The sequence below is a fragment of the Pipistrellus kuhlii genome, unplaced genomic scaffold (assembly GCF_014108245.1).
Source record: "Pipistrellus kuhlii isolate mPipKuh1 unplaced genomic scaffold, mPipKuh1.p scaffold_m20_p_1, whole genome shotgun sequence".
Taxonomy (NCBI): domain Eukaryota; kingdom Metazoa; phylum Chordata; class Mammalia; order Chiroptera; family Vespertilionidae; genus Pipistrellus; species Pipistrellus kuhlii.
Genome location: NW_023425404.1, coordinates 60,976,575 through 60,992,563, shown reverse-complemented (window position 1 = coordinate 60,992,563; position 15,989 = coordinate 60,976,575). Strand labels below are relative to the sequence as shown.

General features: G+C 41.4%; 2 protein-coding genes across 4 annotated transcripts in view; both read right to left on the bottom strand.

Moving 5' to 3' along the window:
• Positions 1 to 5,839, bottom strand: part of LOC118724301 (angiogenin-like) — a 64,440-nt gene extending 58,601 nt beyond the window's left edge. The window contains 1 exon segment of the mRNA XM_036447417.1: positions 5,729 to 5,839. Coding sequence (XP_036303310.1) covers positions 5,729 to 5,788 — 60 coding nt within the window. The 5' untranslated portion in view covers positions 5,789 to 5,839.
• LOC118724322 (ribonuclease 4) overlaps positions 1 to 10,916 on the bottom strand; it is an 81,273-nt gene extending 70,357 nt beyond the window's left edge. The window contains exon 1 of one of the 3 annotated variants that reach the window (XM_045584000.1): positions 10,717 to 10,916. The gene's annotated coding sequence lies outside the window, so the exon portion shown is untranslated. Of the gene's footprint in view, positions 1 to 5,726; positions 5,747 to 10,716 lie in introns of those variants that run through there. The other 2 variants (XM_045584003.1, XM_036447462.2) reach the window with 2 other exon arrangements.
• Positions 10,917 to 15,989: the final 5,073 nt, after the last annotated feature.

The window sequence follows — 15,989 nt, the reverse complement described above, 5'->3', positions numbered from 1 at the left end:
ATTCTGAGCCAGGATCAATGGGGTCAGACCCAAACCCAGTATGAAGACCAGTAAGAGGGAGCCCAGGCCCATCACCATCTCTACTAACAAAGGCTCCTGCCAGAGGAAAAAGGTATGCTGGGGCAAATTAGGGTAAAAATGCAAATTAGGCTAAAAGCACAGGGCATCATGAGTCAGGTACTCTCTGTCACCCTAATTACATATTTTATTTTCTCTTCCTCACTAATCTCATATTTCTTGTCAATCCTTTCCTTTGGAAAATCAATATAAGTTTCCTGAACACAAATTATAGCCCCAACCATTCTTTCCTATACAGTACCTTATGATTCATTGAGTACTTACCTTTCTATCAGTCATAACATTGCGATATCCATTCATACTATAATTCATTTATTAATTAATTGAATAATAAACATTACATAAGCTCCTCTGGTACAAGGCACTGTGCTAGGTCCTGGCACACAGAGACCATTAAGACATACCAAGTCCTCCCTAAAAGGAGATGTAGCATTCATAAGAAAGAAATAGGAGCTCCAGTTCACTGAGATGAGACAGTAAGATAGAAGACATATAAAAAAGATGGACTTTAAAAATATGTTTAATTGATTTTAGGATAGAAAGTAAGGGAGGGGGGAAATAGAAAGAGATAAAAAGAAAGATAAACATTTATGTGAGGAAGAAACATCTGTCAGTTGCCTCCCATAGGCACCCAGAACAGAGATCAAACCAAAACTAGGGGTTTGATCTGACTAGGAATTGAACCAGCAACCTCTTGGTGCATGGGATGACACTTAACCAACTGAGCCACACTGACCAGGTCAAAGAGAAACTTCTAAGGAACCCTGAGATTAAGGAAGGGTGAGTCAGAGGTTTGTTAAAGACAGGATTCCAGGTATTCAAGTCAACAAATCAGCTGGCTGTAAGGAATGCAGTTTTGCCCTGAGGTGAAGGGAGACAGACCTAATTTTTTTCAAAGAATTAATTGGTATGTGGGTAAAGTTGGAATTATTCTGTACTATTAAAAAAAAACAAAAACGGAGAGGATGAATCAATGCAATGTCTGGAAGTAAATCTGGGGTCAAGTTCTACTGAAGACTGGAGGAAGAGGAATTCAAGCTTATTTTTTGGAATAATGTGGATTATTCCTGAGAATATTTTCTGGTTTCCCCTATAAATGTATCATATATAGACTGTTATACAATAGGTAAATGATGTTACTATGTGATATAAAACAACACCAACAAAGAAAACGTCTTCAGAACTTTTCCTCAAGTCAAAGTACTTACAATTTGCTATAATTATTTATCATCTTCCTCAAATGCAGAATCGGAAAGAGAAGGCGATTGCTGCCATCATCTCTCAAGCATTTTCAATCTAAAATGTAGAATTCACACTTCCCTGGGAAGTGTGTCACAGACACTCAAATATATCCATAAAGTATATAGAATGTTTATCTCAATAGTGATAATTAAAAATAGAATTAATCAAGTTTCTTAACTAATAAAGAGGAAACATGCTAATTGACCTTCATGCCATTGCAAAAAATGGCGGTGCCCATAGCCAATAAAGAGGGAATATGATAATTGATTGCCATGCTCTGAAAGATGACAGTGCCCACAGCCACAAGATGGAGGTGCCCAGTCCCCTCAGCCCTTCTGGGGTGGTTGGTGTGCTGCAAGGCCAGGCCCACCCCAACCCTAGGTAAGACCAGCTGCTCTGTGTACCTTCCTCTAGAGTCCCCCAGTTCTCTCAATCCTGCAGCCAATCCAAGGCACAGGCAAGCCTTGGATAGCAGCTGCCTAGCCAATGCCCAAGACACAGAAAAGTCTCAGATGTCGGCTGCCCAGCTGCCCAGGGCCACTTGAGGTTCAGGTAACCAGGGCCAGCTGAGGTTTGTACTGCTGGCAGTGGCAGCAGCAGAGGTGTGATGGGGTGTCGCCTTCCCCTGATCACTGGGTCACCTCCCACCCCTGAGGGGCCCTGAACTGTGAGAAGGGGCAGGCCGAGATGAGGGACTGCCCCCTCCAGTGCGTGAAATTTCATGCACAGGGCCTCTAGTAGATTGTAAAAAAATAGAACACAAATTTATTATGAACTTTTAAAACTTTATGCGTTAAGAAATGTGAAGATTTGGCTGAAACCGGTTTGGCTCAGTGGATAGAGTGTCAGCCTGCGGACTGAAAGGTCCCAGGTTCGATTCTGGTCAAGGGCATGTACCTTGGTTGCCGGCACATTCCCAGAGGAGGTGTGCAAGAGGCAGCTGATTGATGATTCTCTCTCATCGATGTTTCTAACTCTATCCCTCTCTCTTTCTCTCTGTAAAAAAATCAATAAAATATATTTTTTTAAAAAGAAAGAAATTTGAAGATTTGAGAATTGAAAAATATTTGGTGTTTGCATCAGGTAGTTTCTGACAATACTTTTAGTTCTTTGGAGAAAATTTAAAGAACATTCAGAGCCTTTAAAAACCATCATATCTTCCCCCACTTATATCAAATATATGTGAGTGTTCCCACATCCAATAATAAAAGTGACTTTTCACAAAAATATGAAACTGATTTTTATAATTTTGTTTTTCAAATTGTTTGTGAATGAGGAACTTACTTACTTTATGACTGGCTATGAATTCTTAGCAACCTTCATACTTAATGAGAAATTCATACAATAGAAGAAAAATTTGGCTTTCAAGTTATAAGTGTGTTGTAATTCATACAAATCCTAAATTAAAAGAAAACAAATGGTACATTTTCAGAGACATTAAATTAATTAGTAATCTTTATTTTGCACTTTTCTAAGTCAATAAACATTATTTTCTTGTCAAGTATTTTTATTCCTTTAAAGATTCCACAGGTTTAGCACTAAGCCTGTAGTATTACTAAACAGCCCTTGAAGTATGTCTGTAAATCTAGAAAGACCAGAAAACCCAGGGTTCTGATGGTTTCCTGGAAAGGCAGGTGAGAGAGGGAACAAAGTGCACACTCTTTCTCATCATCATTTGGCATTGATACACCTTGTCTGATTCATAATAATGATACACATATTTGGCACACTGATCAAGAATACAAAATTATACACTAAGGAAATCTTTGTTCATTCTATAATACTAAAATAAATTATAGCTGAAAAATTTCCATTAGGAACATTAATTATAATTTATAATAGAATCAAATGAAAGCATGTTCTTGGGACTTGAGCAAAAATGTGGTTCATGACTGAAGACAGAAAAGCCAACCCTAAAAGAATAACAAATATTCATACATGGCCACTGCTTCAACACAGCTGCTGGCCTGCCATGCTCCCCATTTGCCAAGCTCTTAACATTTACACTGTGCTTTTTAATCTTCTGGGTGTGTTTTCTTTTTCTAGTTTTGTGAAAGACCTCACCAAAGGTTTATTGATTTGGATTCACTTAGGTCTCTTGCTCTTCAATAGACAAATATTGCCTTCTAATGTCAAAGGCAATTATAGAATCTCAGTCTCCCAAGATGAAACAGGACCTTAGGATCACCAAGTCAACACCTCTCTGCCTGGGGCCAGAAACCCAGAGTTCAAAATCAGGAAGTAGAACCAGAGCTGTAGTAGCCAAAAGAGTCATTAGGTGGCAGAGGTGGATAGAAAGGTTGCCAATGTTTTTCATGCTGTGGTATAGACCAGGGTCCTTGTAGGAGTTGCCAGTGCTCTACAAGTTATGGGGATATTGTTGTTCAAAAAAGGGGGTCTGAGATGCCAGGCCTGTCCTGAGTCTGTAAAAATATTCTGTACTTAGACATTGAGACCAAGGATACAGCATTAGATACAAATATCAAAGCAAAAGTAATAAAGCTCAGGATCTGCCCACAAGGATATCGCAAAATAAAGATATACCTATTTCTAATTTCCAGGGGTGCCATTTCCAACCTTTTAGCCAATCACCTGTCTCCTTGTCAGTGTATCCTACTGGTACACACCCTACAGGAGGGCAAAGCCCATATTATGCACCTCGAATCACAGTGCCTGCCTCACAGTAGACCCTAATATATATATTAGTGATTGACTTCATTTTCCTCTCCAGGCTTAAGTTTGTTCATCTATACAATGAGAGAGTTGATAACTCTAAAATATGACATTTCATTTTTCTCTTTAAGCATAAGAGAATCTTGTTCTGTTTTATTAGCAAAAGTGTAATGGAATTACAGAGACAAATTTGTATAAGTTTAGTTGATAGCAGAAGGCACCTTGTGAAAGAAATAGATGATAAGACATGAGATTCAATCTCACTGAGATGTATAATTTCTTTTGTTTGTTTGTTTGTTTATTGATTTCAGAGAGGGAGAGAGAGAGAGAGATAGAAACATTAATGATTAGAGAGCATCATTGATTGGCTGCCTCTTGGACACCCCACACTGAGGATTGAACCCACCTGGGCATGTGAATCAAACCTTTACCACCTAGTTCAAAGGTCAATGCTCAACCACTGAACCATGCCAGCCATGCAAGATGTATCATTTCTTAAGGCTCAGTGTATAAGTCAAGCCCATACCACCTCTAATTAAGGCCCTTGCCTGATACCACATAGAGGCTTCATATCCTACCAAGCCACTTGCTGGTTGGAGATTGAAGGCCTTCCATCCTAGCCTAGAGAGGTAAAGGAAAATCTTTGCTTCTAATTTGCACATTAATTCTATAAGAATTTAGCTAAATTTTGCTCAGGCTTATTGTAATCTTGAATCCCAAAGCCCAGCCAGTACACATCATGCCATCAGTTTCTAATATCTGCTCCCCCACTCACAACTTGCTCACTCAAATATTCAATCCTAAATTTCCCCAAAAGAGGTAAAATCAATTTGGGATAAAACAAGTATAAGACAGGTTGTTTGTGCTACTGAAGTGAATCTGCCTACCTCACATCTGGTGGTCAAACTCACTCATACATAACCTTCCATATTCAAGCACATAACTGTCAGTCAGCTTTTTGTCAGTGAAATATGTCCTCACTGTTCTTCAGACTAACTTTATCATCTGTCTCAAACCATTCCTTTAATCTTCATAAGAAGGAATATTCTCTTCCTTTCTCCACAGGCAATGTTTTGTATTCAAGAGATCTATCCAACTTCACACACCAGGGAGTTAATTTGACAGTCTATGATGAGTAACTATGGTTATAATTTCCATACATATAGCTTCACACTTTTATATATTCTAGGGCAATGTCCCTCAAAACAGAAAGCATAACACCCAATGCATATTCTTCCCTTTATCTCTTTTTCTTCTTTTTTCCCTTCAACCTGGCAGGGTACCTTGTTTCCACCTGGTTCTTAAAGAACAATCAAAACTATTTTTTAAAGGAAAAAAATAGTAGGGAACATTAGAAGAAAAAAGAACTAAAGGCCTACTTTTTGTTTCTTTCCTTGCTCTGCCACATTTAATGCCTGTTCCCTGAAGGCATCCAGATGCCCTTCAGCAAATGGCTTCTAGGGATTTTATCACAATTCAGGAATCCCTCCTAAACCTCCACTTGCTCCCAGTCTCACTAATCTCCCTTCGTCCACACACATGTAGACAATATCAAAAGAAATCTGGATTCATTTTAAACTTTAGAATCTGGCTCATTTTCTTCTTAATTTATAGGTTGACTCCAGAGGCTTTAAAAGGGGAAAAATTGTTTTATTGAAATAGCTAAGTGGCTAGAAATACTAAGTACAAATAAATAAACAGAGCAATAGATTACCCAGGGGTAAGAATCTTACAAAAATCTGGAAGAGTCCCTCCAACTGAAGATGGTTTCCACCACTTTGTTACTGGAATGCATTCCAGCTGTGTGAACTGAGGTCCCTATGGTCCTGGTTGTATAGCGATCAAATGAACTAGGTGGGGAAACTAGTTCCAAAGATCCCTAATCCTGGCAGAGAGAAGAAAACCAAGGACAATGTCCCTGGCAAACCAGGAGAGAAATCCACCTTTTCCCTGGAATGACTAGATCCACTATTTACAAATTGCAGTGGATTAGAGATTTGTTCTGGGAGGCAATTTTTATATTGGTAAGCATGTCCCTTTGACCCAAAGCTGCCCTTTTTCTGATGTCCATAGTTCTTACTCTTGCCCATGACAGGACAAAGGTTTCGTTGTTCACATATATGATCTGGACCCAGAAAACGCTGTTTCTGGTCTATGGGCCAACTCCAAGAACTGCCTTAGAAGAACCCCACAGAGTAAATGTGGTCTCCCAGCAGAATGCTGTTCCTCTGCACTGTCGATTTACCCACATGACTTGGTTTCAAGAAAGGAAGCCAGTATGTTTTTCATAGCTTTCACAAAACCACGAAAGCACTTGTAGAGAAGGTTATGTGACAGCTGTTAGTACCCACTTACTTGACCTCAGCCTCCCAGCTACTAACCTCAGAACTATCTTTGCCATATTTCCTAGGCTTCTCCTTACTTCATCCTTAGCTGTACACAAGAGACTAATTAAGAGCCCCCAATATTCTGTTCCTTGAGGCACAGCTGCAAAACTGATTATCTCCACTGATAAGCATCACTCCTTAGATTAGGGGTGTCGAACTCAATCAGAGAAGGGGCCAAAATCTAAAATCCAGCCTAAATCGTGGGCCGAATGGTTTACTGAACAGTCATAAACTGTCATTGTGATGGAAACGCAGCGGAGTGCAGTGATGACAGCGAGGTGCGGGCCATATTGCAAGGCCTGGCGGGACGGATTTGGCCCGCGGGCCTTGTGTTTGACACATGTGCCTTAGATGATTAATTGACCTCATTGTCTCTCTATTTGATAGAACCCTTGAGAGAAGAATAATTGTCTTATCTCTATAGTCTTAGTTTCTAAATCAGTGGCTGACACCTAGGCCGCAAAGTCTTTTTATTATCCCTCATGGTCTGAAAATACATTCTCTGATCTCACTTTGGGGACCCCAACCATGCAGATTCTCCTGGCTTCTCTCAGGGCTCACCAGCACAACTGGGTTTGGTAAGTCATTACCAAACAAGGCAGGTAGAGTAGGAAGGCTTCCAAGGGTCCCAGGAAAGCTCTGCTTCCAGCTTACTGATAAATCCTAAAAACACACGGATTGCCTTCACTTTGGAGGCATTGGCGCCTGTTCCAAAGCACCCTCTCCTGGAGAGATTAACCCTTTAAACAGCTGCCAGTGGGGTACACGTGCTTGGGCATGTGCTCTAGAGCCTGTCTTAGGAGCAGTTTTGGTAACTGGAAGGGCCTGAGGACTTAAGGAGGAAGAAAAGTGAATGAGACTGGTTAATAATAAAAAAAACAACAACAACAACAACAAAAAAACTAGGGCAATTCCCTAGCAAGTAGAATGAGTAAAACAGAGACAAAATATTTAAACACAGGGCAAGCAAACAACAGCCACCTAATAAATCAAAAGGCTCTATCTTCCCTAACCAAAAACACGTAGGAGCAAGTGTCCTTGGTTAGGAAAGGACACCTAACCAACTAGAGAGTGAGTACCTAAAATCACCCTAGTCAGTGAGATGGGTAACAGAGACCCAGTAGTGCCATTAGAGCCAAACCCAAAAACGAATGAAGTCAGAGGAATAAATAACAACAACAACAACAACAAAAACAATTAGTGGCAGACAAATCTCTACCTCAAGATAGAGATAAAATATATGAAAGATATATTTAAGTATTTTTAAAATGTTCTGACAGCTTGAACCTTAAAATTTTTTTTTCTTTTTTGTACAATGTTTTTCTATGTCTCTTATTCAAAGTTGATATCTTTTAGGGCAAAGAGAGGAAACAGGATAGGGGGTCCATAGAGTGGGGTTTCTACTGACACCTAGCAGCATGCCCAAATCCTCACTTTCTCTTGTGGGCAGACAAACTGTTTGAGAGTGGGACCTATTTTAAATTAATCAGACATCACTCTTTGAGAGAATGATCTCAAACCCCACTATGAGTTCATTTGATACAGAAGCATGATAAAAGACATGCCTAAAAAGCTGATAACTACTGTATTTTTCCATGTATAAGACACCCCGTTGTGTAAGATGCCCAATTTTTGCAACCCAAAATTAAAAATCAATATTTTAAACATAAATCAGAACACATTTTTATTAATTTATCTTTTTATTTTTTGACATCTTCATGGGCTCAGAACACTATGGTACCTATTGCATCTGCACACTCTGCACCTTCACTTCCAATCATGGCATCAGCTGATGTCAGTAACAGTAAGGCTCGTGATTGGAGGAAGCCTGTTTGACAAGGAATGGGCAGCTACCCACCCACATAGCTCCCTCCCTGTGTGTATAAGATGCACCTTGATTTTCAGGCTAACATTTTTAGGGGGGGAAAATAGTATCTTATGCACAAAAAAATATGGTATTCTGATTGACCTCCACTAAAATTCCTGTCTACAGAAAATATAAAATCTTCAAGACAAAGGACTCAGTGAATGCTCTCCCTTGAGCCACCCTTGCCTCGGTTTCCTCAAGTACGTAATTTTACTTTCTTCCTCCTAAGCTCCCAAGGCTGTCCCCTTCTTTAACTTTTCAGTGGTCCAAAACAGTCCCTGCTTGGCTCACTTCTGTCACTCAGACTGAGAAGGCGAGTCAATAGCAGAAAACCCTCCTCTTACTTGCTTCCCCTAACCATGCCCTTGGCTTCTGTAATCTCACTTGCTTCTTGCATCCTCCAACGCCACAAAGATGGCAGTGCCCATAGCCACAAGATGGTGACTCCCAGTCCTCCCAGCCACATGAGTGTTCCCCAGTCCTGGGGGAGGGGGGCCAGCTGCTGAGAGCAGGCTGCTTGAGCAACCTGGTGGAATGCTTGCTTCATCACCTTGGCGATGAGGCACACCCAGGCTGCAGAAGGCCTAAGAGCAGAGGGCATGGAGCCGCCAGGGAATGGCATGGGAGTGGGGGTGGAGGAGGGTGGAAGGGCCGGGTTTGCATTGTATCATTGCCCCAGTGACAGGCAAGCATTCTGCACCTGGCCTCGGAGGGCATCTGGCCTGGGAGCGAGGAGGGCATTTGGGGGCCATGAGACTGGCTGGGGAAGGCAGTTGGAGGCCATGAGGACTGCCCGGAAGGGCAGTTGTGGGGCACGAGGCTGGCAGGAGAGGGCATTTGGGGGTGATCAGGCCAAGGGGGAGGGAACATGTGGGGCAAGCAGGAGAGCAGGCAGAGTGGTTAGAGGCAATGGGGCAGGCAGACAGGTGAATGGTTAGGAGCCAGCAGTCCTGGATTTTGAGAGGGATGTCCGACTGCCAGTTTAGGCCTTATCCCACAGGGATATCCCCTGGCAATCAGATATTCCCTAAGGGGTCCCAGTTTGGAAAGAGTGCCGACCAGGCTGAGGGCTCCCCCACCCCCCATGAATTTCATACATCAGGCCATTAGTCATGTTACTAGAATCACACTAGTAAATGCTCCCAACAATAACTTGATCAGCCTCTGACCTCAGCCTGCTAAAACCTGACATCTGCACTTTTGACAAAAGCCAGAGCTCTTTCTCTTTCCCTGGAATGGCTTTTCCTATCCTCTTTGCCAAGTGCTAGCTTTTCTCCTCATGACTGGAATACGTTCTTTTTCTATGAGTCCTGGTACAATACCTGGCCACTCCATGCAGTCATAGAATAAGAGAGAGAGGGACCTCAAAGACCATCGTGTTAAATCCTCATTTTACAGATGAAGAACCTCAGGGACAGAGAAAGAGAACATGTATGTCCCAAGGAATATCTAGGGTTCCTAGTGTAAAAGCTTCCCAATGCACCACACAGCTATCAGGTTCTCACTAGTAATTTCTAGAAAATCCAAGCTAATTCTAAAGGTGCCCGTAAAAGTTGCTGTTTAAGGGAAACTTAGTTTGAGTATTTACCTGAATTAAAAAAAAATATATTACTTTATTTGTCACACAATTATCATTCTGCACTAACTAATTAGTAGCTGTGCAGTTTAAGCAGCTCTATGAATACCTGAGGCTGCTTTTGGGAGGTTGGCCATCTGCTGTTCAGATAATTATGTCACTTGGGTTTTTAGTGATTGCATTAATGACTTTGTTATAAGGTTCTTAATGACACAAAGGGAGGGACTTGCCTAATTGAACATTTCCCTAGTCCTCACAATGGTGACCAGACTGTTTTTACTGTCCTTTGGAAGCAGAGATGTCATGACATGTCCACATGCAGTGTCTGTGGGTGTGCTGTCTCCCAGTAAGAAGGCTGAGGATCCCAATGGTGCAGTAAGAAAGCTGAAAGAGGAGGCTGTTGGCAGTGTCTCCAAAAATTTCACCACGCTGGCTGTGGGTGGGTTAAGGGTGAGGAGACAGAGGCGAGCAAACAGAAAATGAAAGCATCAAATGTCCTTTCCACTGGCAAGAACTGAACAAGTTCTGCGCCATAAATCTGATGATCAACCTGGTAGCAAGCAAAGAATCCCTGGTCCCTTGGAGTTCTACCTGCTAGGCTGCAGGCATTGGCGCTGCCATCTCTGCCCAGCTGCGGAAAGGAAACACGGGGTGGAATGCACCACCGCTAACTACAAAGCTGCCCTTTTGCCTCCTTCCCTTTCCTCAGTTCCCAGTCTGGTCCCACAAACTCCTGTCCAGTTACCTCCGATAAGAAGGGACTACCCCGGCCAAAGCACCCTGGTAAAGTTAGGACACGAAGCAGGAGGAGGAACAGAAATTGAACCCATCTTGGTCTGGGGACAAAGTTGCAGAAAAAGGCAGGGCTTAGAAAGAGAAGTTTGGTTTCTCACCTGTTTCTTCCTCCTTTGTAAGAAAACGGGGAGCTGTTAGAAATCAGGAAGGTGCTGTTCTGACTCCTGCTTTGGATCTGCACCGGGTCCGCGTGCGTGTGTGTACACTAACGGGACTGGGGTGCTTTGTGTAGGAGATATCCTGCGGGCGAGCTTTTGGGTAGTTGCTACCACGCCCAGTTTCTCTGGGAAAACCCCAAGCGTCCCGGCCCCGCCTCCGGAGATTGTGCCACAGCAGCCCCCGCCCAAGGGCAGTGGGAGAGTCCCTGCCCAGCCCTGGAGCGACCCTGCAGATCTGCATTGGAGACACAAGGCCAGGGAAGACGCTGCCAGCTGGGACTGCAGGATGGGGACACCCACCCTGCCTGCAGAAGCCTAAAGGGTCAGGGGCTGCTGCTCCCAGGAGCAAAGAGGCCCCTTGAACTCAGGAAGCCAGGCAATTTCATCTCCAATGCCAAGTCATCAGCTCGCTTCTGCTTTTCATTCAGTTCACTTCTCCTTTGCAGGACAGTTTGGCACAGGAGAACTTTGGCAAGGAACAGAACTTTTCTCAGAAGCTCCTGAAGAAGGGAAAGCAAATTTTAAAAGCTGGGCTAGTCTGGGATTTAAATTTGGAACCTCTAGTACCCAAAGCAGGAATTATACCACCTACACTAAAGTACCCAGTTAAGCACTGACCCACACTTAGGTTCCCTTTGGACCCATCTATAGGTATTGATCCCAAGCCCACTTCCTAATAAACTTGCTGAATGCAAATGTTTATGTCAGTAACTGTTAGCCAGGGAACCTGACTTAGGACAGAAGAATATAAATGCAGCCCTAGCAGGTTTGCCTCAGTGGACAGCCCATCACCCTGGGGCCTGAAGGGTCCCAGGTTTGATTCTGGACAAGGACACATGATTGGGTTGCAGGCTTGATCCCTAATAAGAGGCATGCAGGAAACAGGCAATCAATGATTCTCTCTCATCACTGATGTTTCTCTCTCTCTCTCTCTCTCTTCCTCTCTGAAATCAATATAATTGTTTGTGGTTTTTTTTAAAGAATATAAATGCAAATGTGATGTTTTGTTGTTTTAATTCTCACCTGAGGCTAGGTTTTATTGAGAAAGGGAGCGAGGGAGAATGCGAGAGAGAAAGAAACATCTATTGGTTGACTCCTATAGGTGTCTGCCTGATGAGTGGAACCCTTAACCTAGGTATGTGCCCTGACTGGGAATCCAACCCATGACCTTTTGGTGTGTGGGATGATGCTCCAACCAATAGCTACCTGGCAGGGCTAGATGTTTTGTTTGTTTTTTTTCAATATGTTTTTATTGATTCTAGAGAGAGTTGAGGGAGAGGGACAGAGAGATGAAAACATCCTTTGGCTGCCTCCTGCACACCCCCTACTGAGGATTCAGCCTGCGACCCAGGCATGTGCTCTGAATGGAATCAAACCACGACCTCTTGAATGAATCAAACATTCAACCTCTGAGCCACACCAGCTGGGTGAGATGGGTTTTTACTTTAATATACATACATGTAAAAAGCTGTAAATGCTATGAATATCTAAAATAGGGAATTTGTTTGATGGATCATGCTACATCCCTAATAAAAAATACTAGAGCCATTCAGAGTAATATAGATTTTTTGACTTTGAATAAATAAGATGCATATTTTAATGAGTTTTTTTTTTAAATTATAAATACAGTAATACTAGAGGGTTAGTGCATGAAATATTTGCACTGGTGGTGGGGACAGGGGGTGTTGGGTCCCCTTTAGCCCGGCCTGCACCCTCTCACCATTTGGAACCCTTTGGGGGATGTCCACCATAGCGATCAGACCTAAGGTGGCAGACAGACATCCCTCTCTCAGTCTGGGACCTCTCGCTCTTTACCACCCACCTGCTGGCTCCTTAATACTCTGCTGCCTGCTCCTTAGTGCTGCTGCAGAGGTGGAAGAGGCTCTTGCCACTGCTGCTGCACTCACCATCCATGAGCCCGGCTTCTGGCTGAGCGATGCTCCCCATGGGAGCCCACTGACCACCAGTGGGAAGCTTATACATTGAATGTCTGCTCCCTGATGGTCAGTGCACATCATAGCGACTGGTCATTCTACCTTAATGGTAAATTAGGCTTTAATTATATAGATAACATACAAGCAGAAAATGAATAAAATTAAGTATATAACTCAATAAATTAATCCAGAGTGAATCCATATCTTTGTTCACTATGATGTAGGTTAAGAAACTAAATTTTAGCAGAAGCCCAGATGCATTTTAAGAGTAAAAGAAGAATTGAAGCCGTATACATATAGTATACAATTTTCTATATTTTATAAAAACATATACATAGCATAGATAAAAGTGTAAAGAATTATGCACTAAAACATCAATGTTTTTATAGCTGATGAAAATATAAGTAAAATATTTCTATTTGGAACAGCTGTGAACCCCAGAACACCAGTCCCCAATTGGCAAAACACGCAAATTCAGAGGACCTCTGCACCCCACCAGGAAAGGTCAGATTTCACCTGGGATAAGATGAGGTCTGTGGTCCCAGTGGGTTGGAGAAACATGCATACTGTGGGAGCTGGAGGACCAGGGGAAATCTGCGCCTAGAAAAATCAGTGGCTGTTGGGACTGGTATGATCCCTGAATGTGGAAGGAATCTCTACAAAGCAACCCATTTTGATCTGATGCAAAAGGACAGCCTAAAAATTTTTAAAATGTGCTGGCTGCTTAGACCTAGGAGGGGAGGGGGACTGCGCAGACTTGTGCGCAGCCCCATTGTTCACACACTTGGGCTTTTTCCTCTTCAAATCCTTGCTTCTGATTATGATCACCCAGTTAGGGACATCCAGGGAGACTGCAGGGGAAAGTTGTTTTTCTGGAACTTGGGGATCAGAGTGGGGAGTGATCATCTGGGGCAATCCACTCCCACAAACTGGTATTGAGTGCCACTGGGAAAGCAGGATCTAAGTATAAGCTAGAGAGGACCTATACACTCAGAGGTCAATCCAGAAACACTGACACCCAGGGGCTGAACCACAAATTGACTTTTGTGTAATCACAAATAAAGGAATACAAGAAATTAAGACATTGCCTCCGTAAAAATCAGGACTGGCTTACAATACTGAGGAGCAGTGGAACACAGGGAACTGCAATATTGTCCTGACTGGGAAACAGGCATGCCAAACAGAACAATAGAGGAAGTGAATGACCTTCACTACTGCACATTTTATTTTTTTCATTTTTTTACTTAAGAAACTATTTTTTTTCCTCATTGATTTTACCTTTTTAATTATTACATTTTTATTTTCAATCAGTATTATTACTACTACTATTTTACCTTTTTTATTTTTTAAAAAAAAAACAGTATCATTTTATTTTCTCTTTATTTTACTTTGGGATTAGTGTTCTACATTTTATTTTCATCTTTCCTTTAGCATCCTTTTACTCTATTTCAACTCTACCTTTAAGCCATCACTTTCTTCCTAACTTTTTCCCTTTTTGTGTCCTTAACTTAACTTTTCCTGCACTAAAACATCAATGTTTTTATAGCTGATGAAAATATAAGTAAAATATTTTACTTAACTTTTCCTGCTTTAGATTTTCCCTATATTTTCCTTTTAGCCCTTGTTAAAATTTCACCCTATTTAAATATCTAATTTCCAATCCCCTGCTCCAAGTCCATACACACCTCTATCTTCTCTGTCTTAACTATCCAAAATTGTTTTTTTTTCCTCTGTGTTCTTTTGTTGTTTTTTGCTTGAATGTTGATTATATCAATTTTTATGCTTTTTTATGAAATTGTTTTATTTTTTTTGTTTTTGACTTTTGTTTGCTTTGTTTTTTGCTGCTGTTTTCCCTTGTTTCCCTTGATATTACAATATTTGTTGTTTGTAGTTTGTTTTAATCTACAGGTATTTGTTGCTGGCATTTGCTGTTCCATTGGAGTTTTATCCCCATATAAATAGTTTGTTTTTCTTTTCTTTCTTAGTCTCTTTCTTTTACCTCTTACTTTTTTTCCTTTGCCCAATTTCACTTTGGCACTCCTATGTATGTATGTATGTATGTATGTATGTATGTATTTACTTTCTTCTTCTTCTTTCTCTCCTATCCCCTAATTTGCCTTTCTCTAGTGGTCATCTTTATTTGGGGTTATTAATATCGTGAATACATTTCTGTTCAGTGCTTTGTGTATTGTACCAGGTTGTGTGGTATTTTGTGCCTTTAAATCAATGAAAGAACTACATAATTATACTTCTGGAGAAGAGAGACCATTGGAAGACAAAGAAATAGCCTGCATATGAAAGAAAAGCAGGCATCACCAGAAAAGGAAATAAATGAAATGGAGGCAAGCAACCTGTCAGAGAAAGAATTCAAAGAGATGGTCATAACGTGGCTGAAAAGAATGGAAGACAAATTTGACAATATGAGTAAGAACCAAGAGAAAATGAAGAACCAAGAAGAAATGAAAAATGGCATCACTGCTGTAAAGAACTGAATAGAAATCATCAAGAGTAGACTAGAAGAAGCAGAGGACTGCATCAGTGAGCTAGAAGAGAAGGTGGGAAAAAATACCTAAGTAGAGCAGCTTCTAGAAAAAAAATTAAAAAGCAAGAGGAGAGCCTAAAAGAACTTTCGGACAACACAAAAGAAAACAACATCCGCATAATAGGGGTTCCAGATGGAGAGGAGACTGAGCAAGGAATAGAAAACCTGTTTGAAGAAATAATGACAGAAAACTTCCCTGATATAGGGAAGAAAAACCCACACAAATCCAAGAAGCTCACAGGGTCCTAAGCAAAATGAACCCCAAAAGACCAAAGCCAAGGCACATTATAATTAAATTGGAAAATACCAACAAGAAAGTAAGAATCTTAAAAGTGGTCAGAGAGAGATAGAAAGTTACATACAAAGGAACACCCATCAGACTAGCAACTGATTTCTCAACAGAAATTCATCAGGACAGAAAGGAATGGAATGAAATATACAAAGTTATGCAGAATAAGGGTCTGAATCTGAGAATACTATATCCAACAAGGCTATCAATCAAAATTAAAGGTGAAATCAGGAGCTTTACAGACAAAAAAGGACTAAGGGAATTTATTACCAACAAACCAGTAATGCAAGAAATGCTAAAGGGCCTGCTATAAAGAAAGAAAGAAAGAAGAAAGAAAGAAAGAAAGAAAGAAAGAAAGAAAGAGAGAGAGAGAGAGAGAGAGAGAAAGGAGGAAGGAAGGAAGGGAAGGGAGGAAGGAAGGAAGGAAGAAAGAAAGGAAGGAAGGAAG